At 40.6% G+C, this 13601-nt stretch overlaps 1 protein-coding gene across 4 annotated transcripts in view; it reads left to right on the forward strand.

The window, feature by feature from the left end:
• Window positions 1-13601, forward strand: part of SLC25A12 (solute carrier family 25 member 12) — a 237288-nt gene that overhangs the window by 108931 nt on the left and 114756 nt on the right. The window contains exons 1-2 of one of the 4 annotated variants that reach the window (XM_032292952.1): window positions 11848-12132; window positions 13061-13114. In XM_032292952.1, coding sequence (XP_032148843.1) covers window positions 12121-12132; window positions 13061-13114 — 66 coding nt within the window. In that variant the 5' untranslated portion in view covers window positions 11848-12120. Of the gene's footprint in view, window positions 1-11847; window positions 12133-12211; window positions 12231-13060; window positions 13115-13601 lie in introns of those variants that run through there. The other 3 variants (XM_032292954.1, XM_032292953.1, XM_032292951.1) reach the window with 3 other exon arrangements.

The following is a 13601-nucleotide window of genomic DNA, read 5'->3' on the forward strand; positions in this document are numbered from 1 at the left end:
AAAAAAAAAAAAAAAAAAAAGAAATAGAATATAGTGTGTAAATACTAGAGTGTCTTGCATGTCGTAAGGTTCAATACTGCTCTGTGAAACTTTTATTTTGGAATGTACTGGAGTTGTAAAAAAAAAAAATGTGTGTGTGTGTGTGTGTGTGTGTGTGTGTGTGTTTTGAGACAGAGTCTTGCTCTGTCACCCAGGTTAGAATGTAGAGGCACAATCTCAGCTCACTGCAACCTCTGCCTTCCAGGCTCAAGTGATTCTCCTGCCTCAGCCTCCCAAATAGCTGAGATTACAGGCACATACCACCACGCCCCAGCTAATTTTTTGTATTTTTAGTAGAGATGGGGTTTCACCATGTTAGCCAAGATGGTCTTGATCCCCTGACCTTGTGATCTGCCTGCCTTGGCCTCCCAAAGTGCTGGGATTACAGACATGAGCCACCATGCCCGGCCAAGAGAAGAGATTTGAAAAACACTGAAGAGGATGGAAAAAAAGGACTGGGTGGCTGTTTGAATGTGAAGAACAAGGAAGAGTCTGATACCCAGCTTTCTGACTCAAGCAACAAGGGCAATAGTAATGGCCTTCACTTAGGAAAGATAAGGGGACTAATTGGCTATCAGTAGAGAAACTGACTAGGAATGATCAATAAACCATTTAATTAAATCCTACATGGCTAACAGCAGGCATGGAGATGAGTGTTAGGACTGAGGGTATGGATGAAGGAAGAAGGATACAATAATAAGACCTCTTCTGGAAGGAAGGCAGGAAAATGCTGAATTAAAGATGTGGTGAATTATTGTTTCCATGAAACCTGTTTACCACCCAGCTTGAATTGATTTTTTTCTTTGTCTAAACCTTTCTTGCATAAATTTGCCACACTAAGAATCCTCATATATGCATTGTTACTTGATCATTTTAGATGATTATGTTCCCTTCATATTTTCTGCTTACAGATATCAATAAGAAGGCACATATAGTGTCTTAGAGTAGAACTTCATAGCCATATAGAATTCCATCTGGTGAAACATACCACTCTCCCTGCAGTGTTCTCTAGTATGTTTAAGCAAAGAAGGATTTGTCTAGTCTACTGAGCAGTTGCTTCTCTGTGATCCATGCTCCTCATTACCATTCTGTTAAGTCTTGGGTTACATTCACTTAGCTGCTGTTCCCCATGTAGAACCCTGAGCCTATTGTCTTTGATGAGATGATGTTGCTGCTACTGCCACATGGAGCTCAGTGAGGGGGTTAGCACTTCACTGAGGAAGGCTATACTTCCCATTACTGTAATTTTTGTTCCATGCCATCAACACAACACTTGTTCACAGATAATGGTTTATTGAAGGGTTGGGGATGAGTAGAGGAATTGTAACTGTTGACTCACTATTTTACGTCTTATCCTTACCACAAACCATCCAGGCAAGCCTATCCACTCAGGGTGACAGAATAGCAGAGTAACAGGAGAGTGAGCAAATAGCAACTGTTTCTTCTTTTCAAGCTGTGATAGTGAGGCATAGTACAGGGAAGACTATGGAGATTGGTTACTCCACGATTTATTGTCTATATTGGCTTGACCAGAGTCAAGAATTCCACAGTTCTGCCCACTTTCTCTCCTTGACTTGTTTCTCTTCACAACATGTGTCTCTTGTTAAGATCTAGTTATTTCATACTGTTTCTCCAAAACTTTCTAAATTAAACTTCCTGATTATCCTTCTGATTCATACAATTTGATACTGATCAATATTACATTACTTCTGAAATGTAATTCTTCAGGAGAAGTTTCTTCCTGGGCATATCCCAATTCCTAGCTTACTTGTCTTGTGGTCTGTAGACTTCTCTTCCTTAATGAGTACAAATCTGTCTTCCCCTTTTAGGAAACTTTCTGCCGAAAGGAGTTGGTATCATCCTATGATTAGTTCTCCTTATCCCAACAGGGCAATCCAAGGAAATACTGACCAATTGCAGGATCTTTCTCACCTAAGTCTGAGTTTCTCAGTCTAGAATAACATCCTGAGTGCACTTCAGCAGAAGAGTTTCAAGTTAGGCTTTAGATTCCAAGTCTGGTTCTTTCCAAGGTAACTGTCAGTATGTTATACAAATATACTTTCACATTCTTCCTCTAGTTTTCCTGTGGGTAACTATTAGACACACATACACCCAAACATGCATGATTGCTAAGGACATATAATTAGTATCTGAATTGATGTTAAGGAAAACATTTTCTTTCTCGATGCAATATATATATCTATTATATATACATTTATTTATTTATTTATTTTTGATGTAGAGTCTGACTCTGTCGCCTAGGCTGGAGTGCAGTGGTACAATGTTGGCTCACTGCAACCTCTGCCTCTTGGGTTCAAGTAAGTCTTGTCTCAGCCTAGTAGTTGAGACTACAGGCGCGCACTACTACCCCTGGCTAATTTTTGTATTTTTAGTTTAGACTGGTTTTTGCCGTGTTGGCCAGGCTGGTCTCGAACTCCTGGACTCAAGTGATCTGCCCACATTGGCCTCCTGAAGTGCTGGGATTACAGGCACGAGCCACCACACCCAGTCTTCTTAATGCAGTATAGTTTTCACAGATTCCCTTCCCCACAAAAGGGGTATATTATTTGTCAAGCAGTTTCAGTTCTTTCTCCTTCTCTCCAACAATGCAGAGGCCTATTAGTGGTTAAGAAATAAGTCCCAGTACAATTTCTAACCAAACAACAGAATTACATACATGGATAGCCATCTTTAGAAACACAAATGCCAACACAATTTTCCCCTGATCTTTTATTATGAAAATTTTACAACATTTAGAAAAGTTGCAAGAATTTTTTCAGTGAACTCCTGTATACACTCCCACAGTTAGAAATCACATATTTATTCATCCATTTCTCTATCCATCCATAAATCTTTCTTTTTCTTTAATGCATTTCGAAGTAAATTTAAAATACTAGTATGCTCTTCCCTAAATATGTCATTGGCTAGAGTTTGATATTTGCTCAGGTTTTTTTTTCCTTTTGAAGAAAATTTACACACATTTGTAATTAAATGTACAAACTTTATATGTACATTCACTAAGTTCTGAAAAATTAATACATCTGTTATTTAAGCCCCTAGGCAAGGCATATACTACTATTATCACTTCACATAGTTTCCTTATTTCTCTTTCTAGTCAATTCCTCTCTGGCAATCATGGCTCTAATTTTTTTCACCAGTGATTTATTTTGCTGGTTCTAGAACTTTGTATAAATGGAGTCATATGCTATACGCTCTTTTGTGCTGATTCTATGCAAGGCTTCTTTCACTTAGCATGATGCTTTTGACATTCACCCATGTTGTTGTGTGCATGATTAGTTTACTCCATTTTATTTCTCAATAGTATTTTATTATCCAAATATACCGCAGTTTTCCCTTCTATTGATGGACACCTGTGTTAGTTCCAGTTCTGGGCTATTATGAATAAAGTGGCTGTGACCAATCTTGTATAGTTCATTTAAGAGACATATATTTTTATTTCTCTTGGGTAAATATTGAGAGATATAATTGCTTGATCATAGGTAGGTGTATGTTTAGTTTTACAAGAACCTGCTAGATTTTTTCTCAAAGTGATTATACCAGTTTACATGCCTACTATAGTGAATAAGAGCTCTGGTTGCTCCATATCCTTGCCAGCATCTGGTGTTTTCAATCTTTCATTTTAGCTATTCTAGTAAATATATAGTGGTACCTTTTCACTGTGATTTAATTTGCGTTCCCTGATGACTAATGATATTGTACACTTTTTCATGTGTTACTGACCATTTGTATATCTTATTTTGTGAAGTTCTATTCTAGTCTTTTGCCCATTTTTAGAACTAGGTTGTTTATCATTGATGTCATTGAGATTTAAGATATATCCTGGATATCAGTCTTTTGTTGTGTATATGTTTTGCTAATATTTTCTCCCAGTTAATACCTTGCCTATTCATTTTCTTAATGCTATCTTTTGAGGAAAAGACATTTTTACTTTTAGTGAAATCTAATTTATCAATTTCTTAATTGACTGTTATTGCTTTTTAGATTTTGATTAAGAAAACTTTACCTACCTCCAAGTTACAAAGATCTGTCTGTCTATCTATCTATCTATCTGTCTATCTATTCTATATATATATATGTGTGTTTTAGAGAGACAGGGTCTCACTGTGTTGCCCAGGCTGGAGTGCAGTGGCTTTCACAGCCACGATCATCACTCACTACAGCTTTGAACTCCTGGCCTCAAGTGATCCTCCTGCCTCAGCCTGCTGAGTAGCTAGGACTCCAAGCACATGCCATGGTACTAGCCACAAAGATATTCTTTTATGGTTTCTACTGAAAGCTTTGTTTCTAAAGCTGTGGGGAGCAGCTTTATGACTTCAGCTTTGGCATTTAGGTCTATGATTCATCTCAAATCAAATTTAGTATTTGGTGTGAGGCAGGGATATAGGTTCATTAATTTTCCCACATGGATATCTAGTTATTCTGGCATCATTTGTTGAAAAGATTCCTTGCTCCCATTGAATTGCTTTGACAACTTTGTTATAAATCAGATGACTTTGGCCAGGCAAGATGATTCACACCTGTAATCCCAGCCCTTTGGAGGCCAAACAGGAGGACTGCTTGAACCCAGGAGTTCAAGACAAGCCTGGGTAACATACTGAGTCTCTTTCTCTACAAAAATTAAAAATTTAGCTGGGTATGGTGGGGCATGCCTATAATCCTATCTATTCAGGAGGCTGCCATGATCATGCCACTGCACTCCAGCCTGGGTGACAGAGTAAGACCCTGTCTCAAAGAAAGAAGAAAGAAATGAAAGAAAATAAAAGAAGAAAGAAAGAGGAAGGAATGAGAGAGAAAAGAAATCCAATGACTTTATAATTTTGCATCTATTTCTGGGCTCTCTATTCTGTTCCATTGATCTGTTTATCAGTTCATATGCCAGCTAGCAGCACTACTGTAGTGATTTCTTAAGCTTTTTAGTACATCTTGAAGCCAGGTAGTCTAAGTCCTCCAACTTCGTTTCTTTTCAAATTTACTTTGGCTATTTTGGGACCTTTGCTTTTCTCCCACATGATTTTTAAAGTGACACTTTCTTCTTTACTTTGGATGAGGTCCAAAGTATTCTTCCTCATTGGCCTCTAAGTAGAAGGGAAACAAAAAGCATCCAAGGGTAGGGTAGGGGTGGGTAGCTGAGAACTTGGCAAGATGTTTATTCTCCCAGTTATATAGTTTTGATTAGAGTGAGAATATGTGGCAAACCACACAGTCTTTACCCCATCACTACCTAAAGCTGCCTTGGGCACTGGCACATGACAGCAGTTTTCAATATCATTCTTTTCACATTATTCATTAAAAAATGAATAGTAAGCCTGGCGCGGTGGCTCATGCCTGCAATCCCAGCACTGTGGGAGGCTGAGATGGGTGGATCACCTAAGGTTGGGAATATGAGACCAGTCTGACCAACATGGAGAAACCCTGTCTCTACTAAAAGTACAAAATTAGCTGAGCACGGTGGTGTATGCCTTTAATCCCAGCTACTCAGGAGGCTGAGGCAGGAGAATGACTTGAACCTGGGAGACGGAGGTTGCAATGAGCCAAGATCACACTACTGCACTCTAGCCTGGGCAACAAGAGTGAGATTCTGTCTCAAAAAAAAATAATAATAAAAATAGTAGCCGTTGCCTCGGTAAAATATTCTCTACACTTTGGGAATGGTGCTATTTCCTGTAGCTGCAACACAAGTTTTTTTTTTTTTTTGAGACACAGTCTTGTTCTGTCACCCAGGCTAGAGTGCAGAGGCTCGATCTGGGCTCACTGCAACCTCTGCCTCCTGGGTTCAAGTGATTCTTCTGCTGCAGCCTCCGTAGTAGCTGGGACTACAGGCACATACCACCACGCCCGGCTAACTTTTATATTTTTAGTAGAGACAGGGTTTCACCATATTGGACAGACAGGCTGATATCGAACTGCTGACCTTGTGATCCGCCTGCCTTGGCCTCCCAAAGTACTGGGATTACAGGTGTAAGCCACTGTGCCTGGCCAAAACTCAAGTTTGATACAAACGCAAGGCACTCAATAAATGTTTATTAACTAAAATTTGGCTCCTTTCAAATCATGAAATTAGAATGTTTGAAGAAGTATTAAAGCTCCTCTAGTTCAATCCTCCATCTGATTACATAGTGTCCTACTAAATACCAGGTTGTACATAATTAGTATAGTGATAGAGCACTCACAGCTGTATATATCTAGAGCAGCTCATTCCATGAATTCCTTCCAAAATTCATTGAAAAGAAAACTGGTTGTTATTTCTTCACCAAGGGAATAAAGAAGGCTGTGGTCCAAAATAAGATCACTGCCATCTCTGTTGCATAATTTACAGGATTTAGAGTCAGACTGTGAGGAAGACAGTTTAGGAAAAGACATAATTGCAGGAGTACAACTATTTCTTCTGATTTTTGATACCCCTCTCTTCCTTTTCCACCAAAACAATTTTTTTTTTTCTTGGATGGAGTTTTGCTCTTGTCACCCAGGCTGGAGTGCAGTGGTGTAATCTCGGCTCACTGCAACCTCTACCTCCTGGGTTAAAGCCATTCTCCTGCCTCAGCCTCCTCAGTAACTGAGATTACAGATTAGCACCACCAAGCCCAGCTAATTTTTGTGTTTCTAGTAGAGATGGGGTTTACCATGTTGGCCAGGCTGGTCTTGAACTCCTGGCCTCAGGTGATCCACCCGCCTCAGCCTCCCAAAATGCTGGGATTACAGGCATGAGCCCCTGCGCGTGGCTGAGAATTTATTTCAATGACAGCAAATGTTCATATAGGGAGTAGAAAAGTTGTACAGTATAGAGAAGCCCTAAAGTGTGTCATTTATCTAGTGTCTAATTATAAGTTAGAAGTATTGGGTTGGAAGTATTCTTTTTCTTTTTTTAGAGATGGGATCTTGCTATGTTGACCAGGCTGGTCTAAAACTTTTGGCTTCAAGTGATCCTCCCACCTCAGCCTCCTGAGTAGCTGGCATTACAGGCATGAGCCACTATCCCCAGCTGAAATAATAATTTGATGTATTGATTTCCAAGTCAGCCTACTAAGTAGAACTTAATTTTCTCAAAGTTGGACACCTAACCCTTCATATTTATCCCCAGCCCACCTCTGCCATTTATCCATATAGACTTTTAGCAAGGAAGGAGTTAAATGTGCAACTTATAAAAATTTAGAAGGTTTACAATGTACCAGTAAAATGTAAAGAACCATTTTCTAATTTTAGGAATAGGCCAAAAAGAGTCTACACTTAAAAAAAAATTCCAGATTTTCAAATAGGCTTTATGTGTGTGTATGCCAATATCATGCTATTATTCTCAAGTATTTTAAGCAAGTGATATCTTGATGGGGGATATGAAATAAATCCAGCTTACTCCTCATAATAGTTATGTTATGTATACCTTTAACCTAGAAAGAGCACCACTCCTGGTTTAATTAGTCAGTGATATTAGGATACTCAACTAAGTGTTTGTACCCAACCTTGATTTACCTTTTGCAAGATGTCATTCATAGTAGCTGTGTGGGATATGGAAACAGGAACAAAATGTGTTTATATCAGTAAAATAATCAGAGGAGGCTAGAAGATGAACATAAAGCGTACGCTACTAAAATGGAAAGAGGCTGGTTGAGGTGGCTCACACCTGTAATCCCAGCACTTTAGGAGGCCGAGGAGGGTGGAATATTTGAGGTCAGGAGTTCAAGACCAGCCTGGCCCACATGGTGAAACCTCATCTCTACTAAAAATCAAAAATTAGCTGGGTGTGGTGGCATGCACCTGTAATCCCAGCCACTTGTGAGGGGAGGCTGAGGCAGGAGAATCACTTGAACCTGGGAGGCAGAGGTTGTAGTGAGCTGAGATCACACTACTGCACTGCAGCTTGGGTGACAGGGTGACAGAGTAAGACTGTCTCAAAATTAAAAAAAAAAAAAAAAAAGAAAAAAGCAACAAGTTGTGACAGAATAGGATTATTGGGAATTGCCTCTTGCTTTAATAATTGCATTTTAACTTATTAGGGTATTAGGCATTAATACCATTCTTTATTTTTTAATTTTTAAAATTTATTTATTTTTGAGACAGGGTCTCACTCTGTTTCCCAGGCTGGAAAGCAGTGACATAATCACGGCTCACCACAGCCTCAACCTCCTGGGTTCAGGTGATCCTCCTACCTCAGCCTCCTGAGTAGCTAGGACTATAGGCACACACCACCACAACTTGGCTAATTTTTGTATTTTTTGTAGAGATGTGGTTTCGCCATGTTGCCCAGGCTGGTCTTGAGCTCCTGGGCTCAAGCGATCACCCACCTCAGCCACATTAGTACAATTCTAACTTTCACCCACAAAGTATCTGGCTGATTTCAAATTATTATAACATAAGTTGCCTGGGAGTTTGAGAAATGTTCCCATGGGTTTGCCTAACAAGCCCACATTTTGGTTTTGCATCTGGGGGTAATATACTATTTTCATAGATGACAACTTCACCAGCAGATTTAAATTCCCAGCTCAGTCAAGCTACATATTGACTCTTTGATTAAACCAATTCTAAAAAGTAACTATTTATTACTGAGACCTGCTTTTTAGAGTCAACAATGAAAGTTGCAATACAGTTGTAACTAGTATCTTAGCCTTTAACTTCCAATTTTGCTTTCTGGAATGTCATTTTTTTCTAGGCTGCCTTAATTATCAAGTTTTCAACTTAAAGTCATTCCATAGTTCTAAAATTATTTTTCTTTCTTTTCTTCTCTCTCGCTTTCTCCTTGCTTTCTTTCTCTTCTCTTTCTTTCTCTCTCTCTTTCTTTCCTTCTCTTTCTTTCTTTCTTTCTTTCTTTCTTTCTTTCTTTCTTTCTTTCTTTCTTTCTTTCTTTTTCTCTTTCTTTCTTCCTTTCTTTTTTTGAGACAGGTTGTCACTCTGTCATGTAGGCTGGAGTGCAGTGGTGCAATGATAGGTCACTGCAGGCTTGACTTCCGCAGGCTCAGGTGATCCTACTACCTCAGCCTCCTAAGCAGTTGATATTACAGGTGCATGCGCCCATGCCCAGCTAATTTTTGTATTTTTTGTAGAGATGGGTTTTGCCATGTTGCCTAGGCTGGTCCCTAACTCCTGGGCTCAAGTAATCCACCCACCTTGGCCTCCCAAAATACTGGGATTATAGGCATGAGCCACCGTGCCCAACATACAAATGATTTCTTGCTTACAAATACCTTTTGTGACTTAAAGAGTTCTAAATTACTATTTTGATATGTAATTTAAAAAATTGTGAAAAGATTTTAATTATTTTTACTGCCTTTTCCTAAATATATTGTGAATCTTACTTGACAGGTTTGCCTTTCGATATTTCATTAGCTAATAAAGTTTTCTCCCAACCCTGATCATCTACAGCTGATGCAAAAGTAAGTTTTAATTTGCTATAATTGGCTGAGACTGGTGGCTCATGCCTGTAATCCTAGCACTTTAGGAGGCCGAAGTAGAAGAATCACTTGAGCCCAGGAGTTCCAAGACTAACATGGGCAACGTAGTGAGACCTCCATCTCTATAAAAATGTAAAAAAAAAAAAATTAGCTGGGCATGCCTGTGGTCCCAGATACTTGGGAGGCTGAGCCTGGAGGATTGCCTGAGACTGAGAGTTTAAGGCTGCAGTTGAGCTATGATTGTGCCACTGCCCTCCAGTCTGGGTGGCAGAGCAAGACATTGTCTCTTAAAAAAAAAAAAAAAAAAAAAGAGAGAGAGAGAAAGAAAATTTTCATTGTGGTTTGGTGCCTATACCTACAAATCATTCTGGTGGGCTCTGTTTAAATATAATGTTGTCTTTTCTCTAGGAATTCTAAATTTTCACTACAATAATACAGATTCGGTCAACAACAATGTGTTTCTATAGAAAGTACTCCCTTCATTTTAAATAAATGCCTTCGTTTCCCCCAAGTACTTTTATTCAAATTGAGGGAATTTGGGCTGCTAAACAGACATCTTTCTCTTGTAAAGTAACATACACATCTTGTGATTCTTGCTTATAAAAACTTCATGATATGAGAAATAGAGTATCAGGGACATAAGTTGCTAGTAAGTACAAAGGACTACATTGTTCAAAACACCTTGAACAGACTGAAGAAAGATGGAATACTGGTAGACAAAGCAACAAGAGCAAAAAACTCATCCTTGTGAGTACTAGTAATGTAGCATTGCTTATCAATAATTTCCATTTGCCACTCCTCTTTTCTCATACGTACTAACTTGGATACTTAACACAAATATGATTAATGAGACCAGAAAAATGGGAAGCCCCAGTGAGAGTCAACATTGTAACTATAAAACAGGGTGGAGAGGCATTAGAGAGATAAGTGAGATTAAGATAAATCTTGGGGTTGCTGTACTTTTTTTTTTTTTTCCTAAGGCACATGCTTTTTAAACACACACACACACACACACACACACACACAGAGCCGGGTGTGGTGGCTCATGCCTGTAATCCCAGCACTTTGGGAGCCTCAGGTGGGTGAATCACCTGAGGTCAGCAGTTCAAGATGAGCCTGGCCAGCATGGTGAAACTAAAAATACAAAAATTAGTTGGGCATGGTGGCACCTGCCTGTAATTCTAGCTACTCAGGAGGTTGAAGTAGGATAATGGCTTGAACTCATTAGGCGGAGGTTACAGTGAGCCAAGATCGCTCCACTGTACTTCAGCCTGGGCAACAGAGCGAGACTGTGTCTCAAAATAAATAAATAAATAAAATAAACACACACACAGGGCCGTGCATGGTGGCTCATGCTTGTAATCCCAGCACTTTGGGAGGCCGAGGTGGGCGGATCACCTGAGGTCAGGAGTTTGAGACCAACCTGGTCAACATAGTCAAATCCTGTCTCTACTAAAAATACCAAAAAATTTCTCTGCACATGTCTGTGGGGAAAAAAAAAAGGTTAAAAAAATACCAAAAATTAGCTGGGCATCATGGCCGGCGCCTGTAATCCCAATTACTTGGGAGTCTGAGGCAGAAGAATCGCCTGAAATGGGCAGTGGAGGTTACAGTGAGCCTCGATGGCACCACTGCACTCCAGCCTGGGCGATAGAGCGAGACTCAGTCTCAACACACACAGACACTCATACACACAATACACGTGACTGGGGTTGTGGACAAGAATTGACCATCTGTAAGCTCCTAGAGGTTGGGGTTACATGCTATTTGCATTATTTACAAGCAGGACTGTGTCAGGCATATAACGGGTGCCCATAAATGTTTGAATCAGTATGTAGTTTAATACAGTTATACTGGCAAGACTCGGGTTTAGAAACATTGTTTTGGTTCAAGATAGAAAGAATTCTACTTCTTAGGTAGGGCTAGAAATTGAATGGAGAATTACTTTATGCTCATGTAGGCACAAGCGATTAATTACCAGCTCTGTCAAAGAATAGTGGAGTTTTTTCTGCATGCATTTGTACCCCACCTCATTGCACACAGGATTTGGGTGATTACGAAAGTGGACTGAATCTACTAATAAACCGTTATAATAGCACCTGAAGCAAAAATAAATTCAGTGTATTCGACCCATGCCAAATTTAGGAGCATATTTCTCAAGTTATGTTTACTTAGGTTTTCCCTAGAGTGAGTGGTTTCCAATCTTTTTTGTCGGTATTTGCCATGAGTTGTCATTAATTCATTGTTATTAATGGGAAGTGCTCTTTGATCCGTCGAAATCTTGCTCAATATAGGCCCCAAGTGTTCCTTTAAGCGTCAGGGAAAACGACTTTGGCTGGTCGCTGCCGAAAGCCACACCCACAAAGAGGCCTTAGGAAACCTGGGGGTTTACTGGCGGCGACCTAGCTGTGGCAACCATGCGGCGTGTATTGATGCCACTGCTCGCGCTCTTCTCCGTGGGAGGTGCATCCTCCCACTCCGGCCGGGCCTGGGCCAGCTCCCTTTCTGGCCGGGACGTCGGGCCCCTTTCCGCAGGCGGTGCGTCCCGAGTTTATTTGCATAGGGACGCGCGCGGCGCCGGCAGGAGGGAGGGCGGGCGCGGCCGGGGAGGCGGCGCGTGCGCGCCCTGACAGCTCGGCCCTGCTCGCTCACTCGCTCGTCCCCGGCTTCGGAGCACAGCATGGCGGTCAAGGTGACTCCAACTCTCTGCTGCCGCTTTTATTGCATAAGGGAGACTCCGAGCGCCCTGCCTGCAGCCCCCTACTACTTCCCATTTCATTCAGTGCCTAGGTCTTAGATAGCTTGTCCTGAGGCTCCGGCTTGCTGCGGGGAGAGCTGTGCGGGGCTTGGACCGGAGGAAAGGATGCCCGGCTGGGGGAGGGGAAGGAGGAGGGATTGTGAGTTGAAGGGGCTTGTACGGTAATACGGGTCAGTAAAGTAAGAGTAGTGTCCTGTCCTAGGGGCATGGGATTGTGAGCCCGGAGTTGGAGGGCATCAGAAAGGGTGTGGGAGGAAGTGGCAAGTAAAGCTGGGGATACCTAGGGCATCAGTGAATTGCGGTGGGGGAGGGGGTAACTGTTGAGTAATTTAGGGCCTCAATAAGGCCGAGGGCAATGGTTGGCTTTTGCGTTGCAGATTGGAGGGTGAAAGTATTTGTATTTGTGGCAGCTCTCATATTTTAGTTTAGTTGGGGAGAGGGACGCGGAGATAATTACATGCTGGATTTGCTTTTCTTGGAGAAAGGCTGCTAGGCCAAGTGATTAATTTGGGTGTTTAAACTTTCCTGTTGATCCACTCTTGTTAGCCTCTTGATTTGAAGGTGGGTGGTTACTACTGTGTTGCTAGTAGATTAAAAGATCCTTATTGCCTTCCCTTTCCAGTCCAGAGAAAGCACCGTCCGGTAGATTTGCTGTATCTTAGGCTATTCACACCTGTTTTTCTGCCCTCTAGTCACAGTTATCCAGTTTGACAGTTGTTATCAGCAATTGGGGCTTTTAGTTTGTTTTAAACTAAATGATAAAAGATAGGAGCATTGATTGTTAGCCACGTGAACTCTAATCTGAAGAGATTGTGTGGTCTGTAGTGAAGCATTAACTGACTTTTTTCTTTTTGGCTTACAGGTGCAGACAACTAAGCGAGGGGATCCTCATGAGTTAAGAAACATATTTCTGCAGGTAAATTGGCTTATGTAGTGTGCCTTTCATTGCGAAAACATAAAACATATACGTCCATAGTCCTGTTTATGGCTTAACTTTGCAAAATGTTCAGTTTTCATGTATTCTTTCAAACATGACCAGCCAATATAGCTTATATTTCTCTTATTAAGGTTTGATTAAAGGCCGCCTTTTAATTACGGGTTGATAAAAGGTTTTCCTCAAGTTACTGCTTTTCCTTGCATAACTTAAGATATATATTTTTAAAAAATAATTTCCAGCTTCCCTTAAGCACAGAGACCAAGATAAAATTTCTAAATATACTGGCATTCTTGTATAATTAATGGGTATGATGACTAAAGTTCTCTTCCTTGAAAGTTGCATGTTTACAAAGTTTTCCTACTTAGGAGCAATCTTCCACGTCATTTGTTGCTGATATAAGAATATTATAGCTATTCTTAATTTGTGTGTCTTATTTATATTGTATCCTTAAGCCTTTGGGGATTTT

The sequence above is a fragment of the Sapajus apella genome, unplaced genomic scaffold (assembly GCF_009761245.1).
Source record: "Sapajus apella isolate SASKATOON/1434 unplaced genomic scaffold, GSC_monkey_1.0 scaffold28, whole genome shotgun sequence".
NCBI classification, from domain to species: Eukaryota; Metazoa; Chordata; class Mammalia; order Primates; family Cebidae; genus Sapajus; species Sapajus apella.